This window comes from Microcaecilia unicolor, chromosome 3 (assembly GCF_901765095.1).
Source record: "Microcaecilia unicolor chromosome 3, aMicUni1.1, whole genome shotgun sequence".
Classification (NCBI taxonomy): domain Eukaryota; kingdom Metazoa; phylum Chordata; class Amphibia; order Gymnophiona; family Siphonopidae; genus Microcaecilia; species Microcaecilia unicolor.
This window is the reverse complement of record NC_044033.1, coordinates 39892999-39905847: the sequence shown is the minus strand read 5'-3', so window position 1 is coordinate 39905847 and position 12849 is coordinate 39892999. Positions and strand designations below refer to the sequence as shown.

At 43.1% G+C, this 12849-nt stretch overlaps 1 protein-coding gene across 1 annotated transcript in view; it reads left to right on the top strand.

Moving 5' to 3' along the window:
• Nucleotides 1–12849, top strand: part of NRXN1 (neurexin 1) — a 2115739-nt gene that overhangs the window by 209463 nt on the left and 1893427 nt on the right. Inside the window, exon 3 of the mRNA XM_030195841.1 lies at nt 11152–11169. Coding sequence (XP_030051701.1) covers nt 11152–11169 — 18 coding nt within the window. The remainder of the gene's footprint in view (nt 1–11151; nt 11170–12849) is intronic.

The following is a 12849-nucleotide window of genomic DNA, read 5'->3' as shown; positions in this document are numbered from 1 at the left end:
ATTTCTCAGTAACTTAACATATCCACTTCCACCCTCCTCCCAGCTCAGAGCAGAGTCCAGTCTCCAGGGCAAACCCAAACAGTAGCCTCAGCCTTACTATGGCTTATCAAATAAAGTTCAATCCTCAGTTCCAACAGTTTAATTCACAGTTAAACAGTCTAGCAACAGTTTTCTACACTGCTTTGCTGACAGCCCCAGCGTAGTTTCAGCTGGGGCTTGTCCCCCTACCTCCCACTTTATTGGGTAAACTGGCTCTGGTCCTTCCACTGGACTGTGTGAAAAACAGAACAATGACAAAGTTTGTCCAGACACAGAAGCTCCCTGCAGCTAGTTTCCTTCAGTGTCCTGTGCTACCTCCATCTGCTCCTCCTCTTCAAGGATTGTGATCTCTGGAGTAGCTTGAGACACTACCTGATCAGCCCACTCCATCTCTGTTCCTTCACTTCCTACTTCTTCCTTCATATTAGTCCATGGAGACCCCTCCCCTTCCCAGCTGCAGCTTGTATCCACATTATATTGTTTAGTCAGCCAGGGTGCCTGGGCTAAATTAGCATCCTGGTCTGACTTCCAGTGGAGTTCCTAGGGGGGCGGACACCTGGGGCGGTGCAGCCCCCCCCCCCCCGATGCAGTGCGGACCCCCCCCCCCCGGTGAAAGACCCCCCCCTTGAAAGAGCCCCCCCTGGGTGCATGCCGCTGGGGGGGTGCCGCAGCGCGCGCCTGCTGCAAGTTTACTAACTTTGCTCATTCGCTGCAGCTCCCTCTGCCCCGGAACAGGAAGTAACCCGTTCCTGGGCAGAGGGAGCTGCAGCGAACGAGAGAAGTTAGCGAACTCTCGCAGCAGGCGCGCGCCGTGGCACTCCCCAGTGGCGTGCACCCGGGGCTGACCACCCCCACCGCCCCCCCCCCCCATGGTACGCCACTGCTGACTTCAAGGATTTTCCCTGATATTGCATGGAACCTGTCTGTCTGGGATCCTTCTCCTTCTCTTGCCAGGCCAAGTTTTCCCTCTCCTTCCAAAACCTATGTTGTGGCTTGGGATAGGTTGGAACTTTCACTGCTCTGCCTGTCAGCTTTATTAATTAATTAATTAATTAATTAATTTATTTATTTATTTATTGCATTTGTATCCCACATGTTCCCACCTCTTTGCAGGTTCAATGTGGCTTACAATACATAATGAATGGTGGAAATAAATAAGAAAATAGACATTTAGTATTACAGAAAGATCTTGGGTAACATGATAATGGTAAAACATGATAGTAGTGTAACAAGCAAATATTGTACGGCCATTCTGTTTATCTGTGTAGGAGTTCACATTTTTTTATCTTTGTGGTATGCCTTGTTAAAGAGATGGGTTTTCAATAGTTTGCAAAAGTTAGTTAGTTCATAAATCGTTTTTAAGTTGTGCGGCAGCGCGTTCCAGAATTGTGGGCTGAAGTAGGAAAAGGTTGACGCATGCGTTAGTTTTTATTTTAGACCTTTACAGTTGGGGAAGTGAAGATTAAGGAATGTGCGGGATGATTTTTTAGCATTCCTGGGTGGTAAGTCTATCAGGTCTGACATGTAGGCTGGGGCATCTCCGTGAATGACTTTGTGAACTAGGGTACATATTTTGAACGTGATGCATTCTTTAAGTGGGAGCCAGTGTAGCTTTTCTCGTAGGGGCTTAGCACTTTCATATTTTGTTTTACCGAATATAAGTCTAGCTGCAGTGTTTTGAGCTGTCTGAAGTTTCTTGATTATTTGTTCTTTGCAGCCAGCGTAGAGTGTGTTGCAGTAGTCTAGATGACTGAATACCATTGATTGTACCAAGTTGCGGAAGACAGTCCTTGGGAAGAAATGTCTTACTCTTTTTAATTTCCACATTGAGTTGTGTTTTTCGCGTGATTCTCAAGTGTTAGGTGTCAGTCAATGGTAACTCCAAGAATTTTTAGGGTGTCCGAAATTGGAAGATTCAGTGTTGATGTGTTAATGGTGGTGAATTTGTTTGTGATATGTTGAGAGGTGAGTATTAGGCATTGGGTTTTTTCTGCATTGAGTTCAGCTGAAATGTATCTGCCCATGAATGCATGATATGTAGGCTTTGGTTGATGTGATTGGAAATTGCCCATGAGTGATTACACTAAGCTAATCAGATAGGGAGTGCACATTACTGCATGCTACACGATTAACGCAGGAAGAGCATAGGAGCCCTTACCGTCTCTTAAGTAGGTGGCGGCAAGAGCTCCCACAGTAATGGCGATGCACTAATGGGGAAATTAGCACATGGCCATTACAAAAAAAAAAATATGGTGAGACATCCATTTTACTGCTGCACTAAAGTGGTCTCAGTGTAGGGTTACCATATTTTGTCCCCCCAAAAGGAGGACACATGCCCCACCCCCTTTCACGCCCCACCCCCTTTTACACCCGCCCCCTTTCACTTCCTCGCTCCGCCCCCTGTCACATTTTCCCCTCCCCCCTGTCACACACCCCGTCACTCCCTCTCCCCGTCACCCCCCTCCCCTTCCCTTACTACTGCCCTGGTGGTCTAGTGACCTCTTCGGGGCAGGAAAGCTGCCCTGCATGTATCCTTCCTGTTCCTGATCTCGGCGCCAATTCAAAATGGCCACCGAGAGTTGAAGTCTAGCAAGGTCACTTCAATTCTCGGCAGCCATTTTGAATCGGCGCCGAGATCACGCACAGTAAGGATGCATGCAGGGCAGCGCTCTGGGCAGGAAAGAGGGGGCTCTTTCCTGCCCTGAAAGCGAAAGAGGTCACTAAACCACCACGGCAGTGGAAAGTAAGGGGAGGGGAGGCTAGCAATCTGCCCATTTGTCCGGATTTCTGGACAAACTGGCAGGCTGGCGTTTGTCCACCAGCCTGCCCGTTTGTCCAGAAATCCAGACAAATGGGCAGATTGGCAAAATCTGCCCGGTTGCCTGGACATGTCCTCAAAAAGAGGACATGTTCGGGTAAATCCGGACATATGGTAACCCTATCTGAGTGCACATAAACCCATGCACTGACACCAGCGGCAGCCACTTTTTAGCATGACTTAGTAAAAGGGCCCCATGGTGAGATGCTGACTAAATTGGGAATTTATGTTTTGTCTTATGCTGATGACATATTTTTTTGTGTCCAGAACAGGATTCTTATGAAGAATATTTTTAAGCTTAAGACCAGGGCTTTTTTTGACGGGGTACTTGGGGATACTGAGTACCAGCACCTTTTCCATTGTCTGCTAAAATTGGCCCAAGGACCCCGAGTTTTAATGCAAGAGCTTAGGCTCTACACACCAATTTTACCTTGTCTTAGATTCTGTGACTGGTTGCAGGGGGCCTGGCTATTGTGGGGTGGGTCCCTCAGTGATCATCCCACCCCTGAAGGGTAGCTTAGCATTTGATTACTGGCACCTTTTTTGCTAGAAAAAAACGCACTGCTTAAGACAAAACATTTCTCTGATAGATTCTTGAACTCAAGAGAATGTTTTGAAGTGAAATAAGTCTAAGACTAAAATCGAATCCATTCCCATGAAAGAGCTAAGGTGTCTTTTACTAAACCACGCTTAAAAGTGACTGCCAGTAGTTATAGAGTGTGGGTTTCCTGCATGCTTTGGCCATTTTTCAGCACGGCTCAAAAATGGACAAATTACATTTTTTCTATTAATGGCTACGTGCAAATTAGTGCACAGCCATTACCGCCTGAGACCTTACTGCCTCCTATTTAGAAGGCAGTAAGGGCTCATGCACTACTCATGCGATAATTGGAGAGTGTGCGGCAGTGTGCCCATTCCGGTCGTTTACTGCCAGGAATGCCTATTCACTACCCCTGTGCTAGAAAATAAAAATGATTTTCTAGTGCAGGAAACAGTGCGTAACAAAAACAAAACTACCACAGGGCCAGTGGCATAGGAAGGGGGGCCGGCTCCGCTGGTTCACTGCTTTCTCTGCCCCAGAACAGGTTACTTCCTGTTCCGGGGCAGAGAGAGCAGGGAACCAGTGGAGCCGACACAGCTCCCAGCGACGTGCACTCGGGGCGGAGTGGACCTCCTGCCCTCTTTGGTAAGAATGCGCTCCGGGGAGGGTGTGCGCGCCGAGGGAGGGGTGCGCTGTGCTGCACCCGGGGGGGGGGGGGTGCGCAGCAGCGAACCACCCCGGGTGTCAGCCGCCCTCACTACGACACTGCACAGGGCACGTGAAGGTAGTGCTGTTTTGCCGAATTCTTCTTGCGCCTTGGTAAAATGGGCCCTAAAAATTGATATCAAGTGAAATTTTGAAAATTGAAAAGAGTCAAGAGTTCTTGGTGTTCTCTTGGACTCAGGGTTGACTTTTGAGTAATTTGGTGAAATGTCTTTTTAAATTATGTCAGTGTAGAGCGATTAGGTTTTCACTCAATAAAAGCAGTTTTAGGGTTGTTGTTCAATCTGTATTACTTCCACAGTTGGATTATTGTAATTCGCTTTATAGTATTTTATCTTCCAAATTTGCAGGGAAAGTTCCAGCTATTGCAAAACACAGCTGCTAGGCTTATATTCTCACAGGGCAAGTTTGAGCAGGCCACTCCATTGTTTGTCTCCTTGCATTGGCTTCCAATAAATAAGAGAATGGAGTCTAAAATTGCTTGTTTGATTTATGAAGCCTTCTATGGTTTGAATTCTGAAGAACTGACTGAACTTTAATATCTACCAATTAATTGGTTGACATCAACAAAATTACAGAAGTTAAAGCTTAATTACCCAACAGTGAAGGGTGTTAAATAGAAAACACATTTGAAATCAACGTTTCCTTTTTATGAAGCTAGACTTTGGAACAATCTTCCATCACAAATTGCCATCTTAGCACTTGTTTCATAAAGCTTTGAAAATATATTTATTCTCTGAGACGTAATTTTAGTTGTGTAATTTGATATTATTGTTAAAAATTAAGTATTATCTTATTTTCCCTCAATTAAAGAGGTCTTCTTAATATTATCAACTTAGAATTATGTTGAAAATAACTGGAATATGTGGAGGGGCATAATCGAACGGGGCGCTCAAGTTTTCCTGAGGACGTTCTCACAGGATGTCCCGGCGAAGAGGCGAGGAAACCCGTATTATCAAAACAAGATGGGCGGCCATCTTTCATTTCGATAATACGGTCGGGGACACCCAAATCTCAACATTTAGGTCGACCTTAGAGATGGTCAACCTTAGAGATGGTCGTCCCTGGTTTTCAGCGATAATGGAAACCGAGGACACCCTTCTCAGAAACGACCACATCCAAGACCTTTGGTCGTGGGAGGAGCCAGCATTTGTAGTGCACTGGTCCCCCTCACATGCCAGGACACCAACCGGGCACCCTAGGGGGCAGTGCAGTGGACTTCATAAATTGCTCCCAGGTGCATAGCTTCTCTTACCTTGGGTGCTGAGCCCCCCAAACCCCACTACCCACAACTGTACACCACTACCATAGCCCTAAGGTGTGAAGGGGGGCACCTGCACGTGGGTACAGTGGGTTTGTGGTGGGTTTTGAAGGGCTCACATTTACCACCACAAGTGTAACACATAGGGGGGGATGGGCCTGGGTCCACCTGCTGGAGAGCACTGCACCCACTAAAACTGCTCCAGGGACCTGCATACTGCTGTCAGGGAGCTGGGTATGATATTTGAGGCTGGCATATAGGCTGGCAAATAATATGTTTAAAGTTTATTTTAGGGTGGGAGGGGGTTAGTGACCACTGGGGGTGTAAGGGGAGGTCATTCCCGATTCCCTCCAGTGGTCATCTGGTCAGTTCAGGCACCTTTTTGAGGCTTGGTCGCAAGAAAAAATGGACCAAGTAAAGTCGGCCAAGTGTTCGTCAGGGACGCCCTTCTTTTTTCCAATATCGGCTGAGGACGCCCATGTGTTAAGCATGCCCCAGTCCCGCCTTCGCTTTGCTTCTGACAAGCCCCCGTGAACTTTGGTCGCCCCCGCAACAGAAAGCAGTTGAGCGCGCCCAAAATCAGCTTTCGATTGTGACCCTGGAAGAAGGACGCCCATCTCCCACTTTGTGTCGAAAGATGGGCGCCCTTCTCTTTCGAAAATAAGCCTGATAGTGTTCTATCTATCTATCTATCTATCTATCTATCTATCTATCTATCTATCTATCTATCTATCTATCTATGTGTGTGTGGGGGTTTTTTTTGTTTTTTGTTTCACTTTTTCTACCACTAATTAGATTTGAGAGGTTGCTAATTATGGAAAATTAACATTACAGATATCAGTTCATGCTTATAAATCTTCATCAATAACAAAGCATTAACATAGATGTGCTGCTAAACCTTTTTCAAAACTATTTAGTGGCACATGTGAATTGGAAAAAGAGCAGAGAGACAATTAGTTGTCTATAATTCACATAGATAGCCCTGTTGTACTACTGGTTTCAACCTGTCATGTGATTCTTTGTCTTAAGCCTTTACTTTGGTACCAAAAGCCTAACAGAATCTGTTTTCTAAAGGGATTTATTTTCCTGTGATTAAGGAAAATGAAGTCTTCTTGATTTTTGATTTTGATTATTTTTCAATTATTTTAAAATATGGTAACAAAGAAGGAAGGCGCCTGTAGTTGATTGATGTACAATATTGGAACATTCTGGTAACACCATTGATGAGATAGGGAATGAATTATTGATGTCAGCTTTATATGCAGCTGCTTCTAAAGGTTAACCAGTACAAATACTAGGTAATACACAGCAAGATATCATAAATAAATAACGTATGCAACAGTGACATCCCAGCAGGGTATGTTATAATTATGTACATAGAAGAGCACACATTTCAGTCAGACTTTTACTCATTTTGAAATTTCATGACAGACTGTATGGGCATACAGTGAGGTTGATGCACTAACCCACAGGACTTCCTGTTGGTCAGTGGCCTAGATCACATGCAGCTCTGCTATCCATGCAAATAAACTGCTCAGCAAAATTGCATCTGAAATTTTCTTACTGAGCTGGCCTGAAACAAAATTGTTACATCACTTTTGTATGAAAATGGGCCTCTTTTTGTTGAATTTGAATTAATGAGCTGCTGTGTGTGATTCAGCATGGTGGTATGTCATAAATTTTAAATGAAAGGACATAAAAGCATCAAGAGCCATTGAAGCTTAGGATTGTCAAGAGTCTATTATTGGTTGACCCAGTATGGGGCGTGTTTCGGTGAAAAGCACCTGCGCCAGGGGTCAAAGAAATGACATCACATAAACAACTCGTGCAGAGAAGGGCGACAAAAATGATAAAGGAGATGGGACGACTTCCCTATGAGGAAAGGCCAAAGCGGCTAGGGCTCTTTAGCTTGGAGAAAAGACAGCTGAGGGGAGATATGATAGAGGTCTATAAAATAATGAGTGGAGTTGAACGGGTAGATGTGAAGCATCTGTTCACGCTTTCCAAAAATACTAGGACTAGGGGGCATGGGATGAAGCTACAATGTAGTAAATTTAAAATGAATCGGAGAAAATATTTCTTCACTCAACGTGTAATTAAACTCTGGAATTCTTTGCCAGAGAATGTGGTAACGGCAGTTAGCTTAGCGGAGTTAAAAAAAAAGGTTTGGACAGCTTTCTAAAGGAAAAGTCCATAGACCGTTATTAAATGGACTTGGGGAAATCCACTATTTCTGGGATAAGCAGTATAAAATGTTTTGTACTTTTTGGGATCTTGCCAGGTATTTGTGATCTGGATTGGCCACTGTTGGAAACAGGATGCTGGGCTTGATGGACCTTTGGTCTTTCCCAGTATGACAATATTTATGTACTTATATGGTCAATAAGCCTGCTGCGGTGAGGCCTTTTGGCCAGCAGTGCCACCAAATTATGATAAGGCCCCAACTAATAATGCTTCAGAGAACCAAATAGGGTCTTTAACTTAATAAAAGAAAAGAACCCCAAGAATTTGGGCATTTCCATAATTTTTAGGAAGCAAAGCCTCATTTATGAGGCAGCATGGATTATCTGGTTAAAGTATGAATCTAGGAAACAGGAGATCCATAATATGGATCCTAATGATATCTCTGTTGTTTTTCACAAATCACTAAAAAATGAGGGACCTAGCAGTTAGGGTACTGCCCTAAAAAAACAAGTTTCAAATCTCCCACCATCTACTGATACACTACAGACAAGTATAAGTTTGTAGAACAACATTTTATATACTCAAGTAGATCTTATAAAATTTCCTGAGGAGAAGGCTCTGGTGATAAATAAGGCCAAATGTTCAGCCAGCATGTTGACATTAATTTAAGTTCTGGTACTGGCAATTAGGACTAGATTCTATAAAAATCAACACTGAAAATGATAAGCACTGAGCGCAATTCTAGAAAGGATCCGCTTTCTTTCTAGAATAGTGCTAAGGGCCCGATTCTATATATGGTGCCTAAAATTAACATGCATTAGTCAATCACGCCAAAGCGTATTCTAAATACTGTGTATAAGTCTATGCACAGTATTTAGAATATGCTTAGGTGTAGTTCATGCGACTAAATCTATGTGCATCCATTTACACCAACAAAAAGTTGGTGTAAATCCTCGCACATAGATTTACGTACACTGGCCCATATTTAATAACAATGCTGTCACGATATGCCTAGCCACTTGCCTAGGCTATCCCTGCGGCCATTTAGAGGGTCTATTCTTAGCATAGCTCAGGTCAACCTGCACCTTCTGCTTGTGCTGTACACTAACAAACACCCTCCTCCCATCAATTGGGTCCCAACCGCCTTTGGCGAGTCTCCCGCTCTCAAGGTGTCTAGGTTACTGGGGGCACACTCCCAGTGGTCCCACAGTTCCTAGAAAGCACTCACAGACCCAACATACAAGCCACCAGGATTCTTAGTCAGTCCAGACAAGCAGAGGCAATAAAATAAAAATATTTATTGTCATGAAAAAATATTGAACCATGAACCATAAAAACAGATGAAACAAAACAGCACATAATAACAGGTAACTGAATATGGATCAATTGTAACACTATCTAAACATTTGTTTACTATCTAAAAAGTACCAGGGAAGATCAGGACATATAGTTGTTCACACGTTATCGAATATAACTGTTCACAGGTCCTCAGCAAAGAGATCCTTCTCTCTTTTCTCTCTGGCTAAGACTGGAGAAAAAACTAGTACATCCTAGCTGAATTTTGAGCTCCTGGGCTAATGAAAGCACAGAACAACAAGCTTTAAAAAATATGTGGCCACATCACTGCAGGTTGCCTCTTATCTGCGTTAACTAAAGAGGGAACAGGGCTATGCTTTGGAATGCACTTCCCTTTGAAATCTGGTCTGAGACCTCCTTCAAAAAAGCTCAAAACTGCTCTCAAAACTTATTACTCCCTGCAGGCTTTCCCTTTGAACTAGTCCATACCTTTTGGCTTCTCCATTGTCATTGGGTTGGTATAGAGAATTGCATGAGGATAGAAATCTCACCCATGCCCACCCGTTCCCACTGGAATCTAACCTATACCCACCAGTACCCACTAAGATCTTTTCCATCCCTATCCATCCTAACAATTAATCTCCTCCATCTTCACCAGTATCCACAGGTAATTCCTTCAATACCCCACCCAAACTTTCCTTTAGTTTCTAGAGTGCATAAATATTAAAAACCAATGGAAAACAGTTATTTCTTAATAAAAGTAGTTATTTCTTAAGTCCATACAGAAACAATGAGTGTTCCAAGCCTCACTCTGGTGCTCCAATAGTCTTTCTCAGTATATTCCAAGCCTCACTCTGACGTCACCAGAGATTTTGAGTAGACTATCATGGAAAACCCACAGCAACTTCTTCCATCTCATCGGGAATCCATCAAACCTGGAAGTCGTACCTGGGGGATTCCAGCAAACCTAGAAACCATACCCTTGAATTCTCATGATCCCCATTCTTGTGCAGCTCTCTAGGTTGATGGTTGTGGTACTTTTAGGCAGCAACCCCTCCTGATCAGTCTTGTATTCTTTTCAATACATTCCTTCCTGTTGTCTGTTAGAGTAATATATAATTCCCTCTCTTTGATTGTATTCTTCGCCACCCTACATTGTTACTCACTTTCTATTAATAGTATAAGCCGGTTATATATATTTATTTTTATTGTGTGATATATGAAATAAAGTTAAAATGTGAAATATCAACCCATTAATTCTCATTGTGCAAGCCAGTTATAGAAAAAGTAAATGGATTAAAGAAAATTGGGAAATAAACTTAAATACCACAAAAGACACATGTTACTCATAAGATGGCATCTTCAGTTCAAAAAGGAATAGTGAGATAAATCCTTGCCTTACGCTAGATGGTTGTCTCTTTATTTATTTATTTGTTTACTTTATTCATTGATTAATTCATTAGGCATTCTTATATACTGTTGATCAACTTTCTGGACAGAACGTCTGGACAGTGCTGTCATATGTGACAATTTAGCTACCACATGCTATTTCATTTAACAGCATAATAATATTTCAGAAAATCAAAATGAAATACTTGTGAACAGAAAATAATTAGTGTTGAAAAAGCGCTGAAATCATGCAGAGAATAGACTTCTCTTTGCACGGTCTCTAGTCTGACCGAGATTGTGGTCACCTTCTGCCTATTGTGGTTGACCACAGAAAACCTGAGTGTTTTAAATGCCTGTACTGATTTTTTTTTTTTGGGGGGGGGCTCTGAGTGGAGGCAGGTCAGGGGTTGGGCATTGAGCAGTAGTTCATTTTGAAGAGTTTCACTGGGTGTTTTGCCAGACTTAAATTTGTCAGTGATGTCTGTTCACAGTTCATTAGAGAAATATCAGATGTGTCGGTACAGGAATAAAGCTATGGAATTTGTAGCATAAATACGTTTTCACTCCAGTTTTTGATTTTATTTTCAAGAAAAGATCCTCAACGTTAGACGTGAAAAGTGGTAGTAAAGAAATACGACTTTGAATCCCTGTCAAGCAAAGCTGCAAAAGAGCCTCTAATTGTTTTTTTTACTGCAGACAAGGCTTTGCCATTCCCTGGTGACTAGAAGGAGCACTGCATCCCTGGCACGTTTGATTTTCCCCTTGAATTGTAGCAGTGGAAAACGTGCATGTTGTGTGTGATGCCATTACATGATGAAGACATGCAATGGCAAGTTCCAGTCTGCATGCTGCTTAATGAATATTTCTCCTTTTCTCTCCTTCCCTATTATGTGCTTTCAGAAGACAACTATGTAGAAGGTGGGTGCTTTCAACTTTTCTTTTTCTAAGCTCTTTTGTCCCTTTTGTTGCTCTCTGCTGTAGTGGTACACCTGTAATTAAACACGGTAAGTTACTTTTTGGTTGTTGTTGATAATGAGGTTTTGCACAATTTTGTGCCTTGTTTACTAAGGGGCCCTTTTACTAAGCTGCGTAGGCGCCTACGCGTGCCTAACGTGCACGAAATTGGAGTTACCGCCCGGTTACCGTGTGGCCTTTGCGGTAATTTCAATTTTGGAGTGCATCCGCTGCACACGTAAGAAAAATATTTTCTTATTTCTGGCGCGCGTCAGCTACGCGCATCAAGTGGTATTTGACGCATGTAAGGTCATTTGTTACTGCATAAGACCTTGCCACTAAGTCAATGGCTGGCGGTAAGGTCTCAGGCTGAAAATGGATGGGCGGCAATTTGCATTTTGCCGCATGCCCATTTTCGGCAGAAATTTTTAAAAAGGCATTTGTTTTTGTAGGTGCGCTGAAAAATAATTCTGCGCACGTCCAAAACATGCGACTACACTACTGCAGGCCATTTTTCAGCGCACCTTAGTAAAAGAACCCCTAAGATTCTTTCTTTCCCATGTTGTGTGGGAAAGGCATATAATGTTTCACCCAGAACACAATCTGTGGAATTAGAATTGATTTTGGAATGAATGGATTTTTTGATTCACATGATAAAAAAATGTTTTGCTTATGGCAATGGACTTTAACTTTCTATTGGGCTAAGACCCTGCAGTGTTCTGAATGAAAACTGAGCATTGCTCCATTTTATTTTAGTTACTTGAAGTCATCACTCTTCCTAATCAAAGGAATAAATGCATGCATGCTGTCTCTGCATTTTATTTTCAGCAAGAAAATGACATTTCATTTTAGCATTTTAAAGCATCCTTTTATCAAGCTGCAGGGAAAAGGGCCTGAGGTAGTGTTGGGGGACGTTTTGCCGCGCACCAGGGCCCTTTTTACTGCTGCGGTAAAAAGCCCCCAAAACAAAATGTCCGTGCAATAAGAAAACTCTTGCTGCGTGGCCATGCAGCAGGGAGCCCATTGAGGTGGAAGTCAGGGCTCTCGCGGTAACCTGGCAGTAACTGGACAGTGCATGGTGATGCCCAATTACCACTGGGTTACCGCCGTGCTAATCATTTCCAGGGTTTGTTTCCCCCCCGGAAATGGTGCACACTCGATCCGGAACTACTGCCGTCAGCCACGTTGGGCCAGCGGTAGTCCCAGAATAGTGAGCAGTAAGTCAGTGTTGGGCTTATCGACGCTCTATAAAAGGCCCATAATAACTTGGGTATTCCTGACTATGTGGTGTCCCCCAACTCACCCTTCCTTTAGAAAAGAATAAACATTAATCAAGCAAGAAAGAACATAAGTTTGATATAGGAATCTAAAGCTACCATTCTATTATTTTAACAACAGACATGGACCCAAGCAAAAACAAAATTTCATATCATCTACCCTTCACCATGCTCCAGGTAGCACACCTGTAAGGGTAAGGGATAGGACTTGATAATGCCGCCTTTCTGTGGTTACAATCAAAGCAGTTTACTTATTACATACAGGCACTTATTTTGTACCTGGGGCAATGGAGGATTAAGTAGCTTTCCCAGAGTCATAAGGGAATCAAACCCGGTTTCCCTAGTTCTCATGCCGCTGCACTAACCA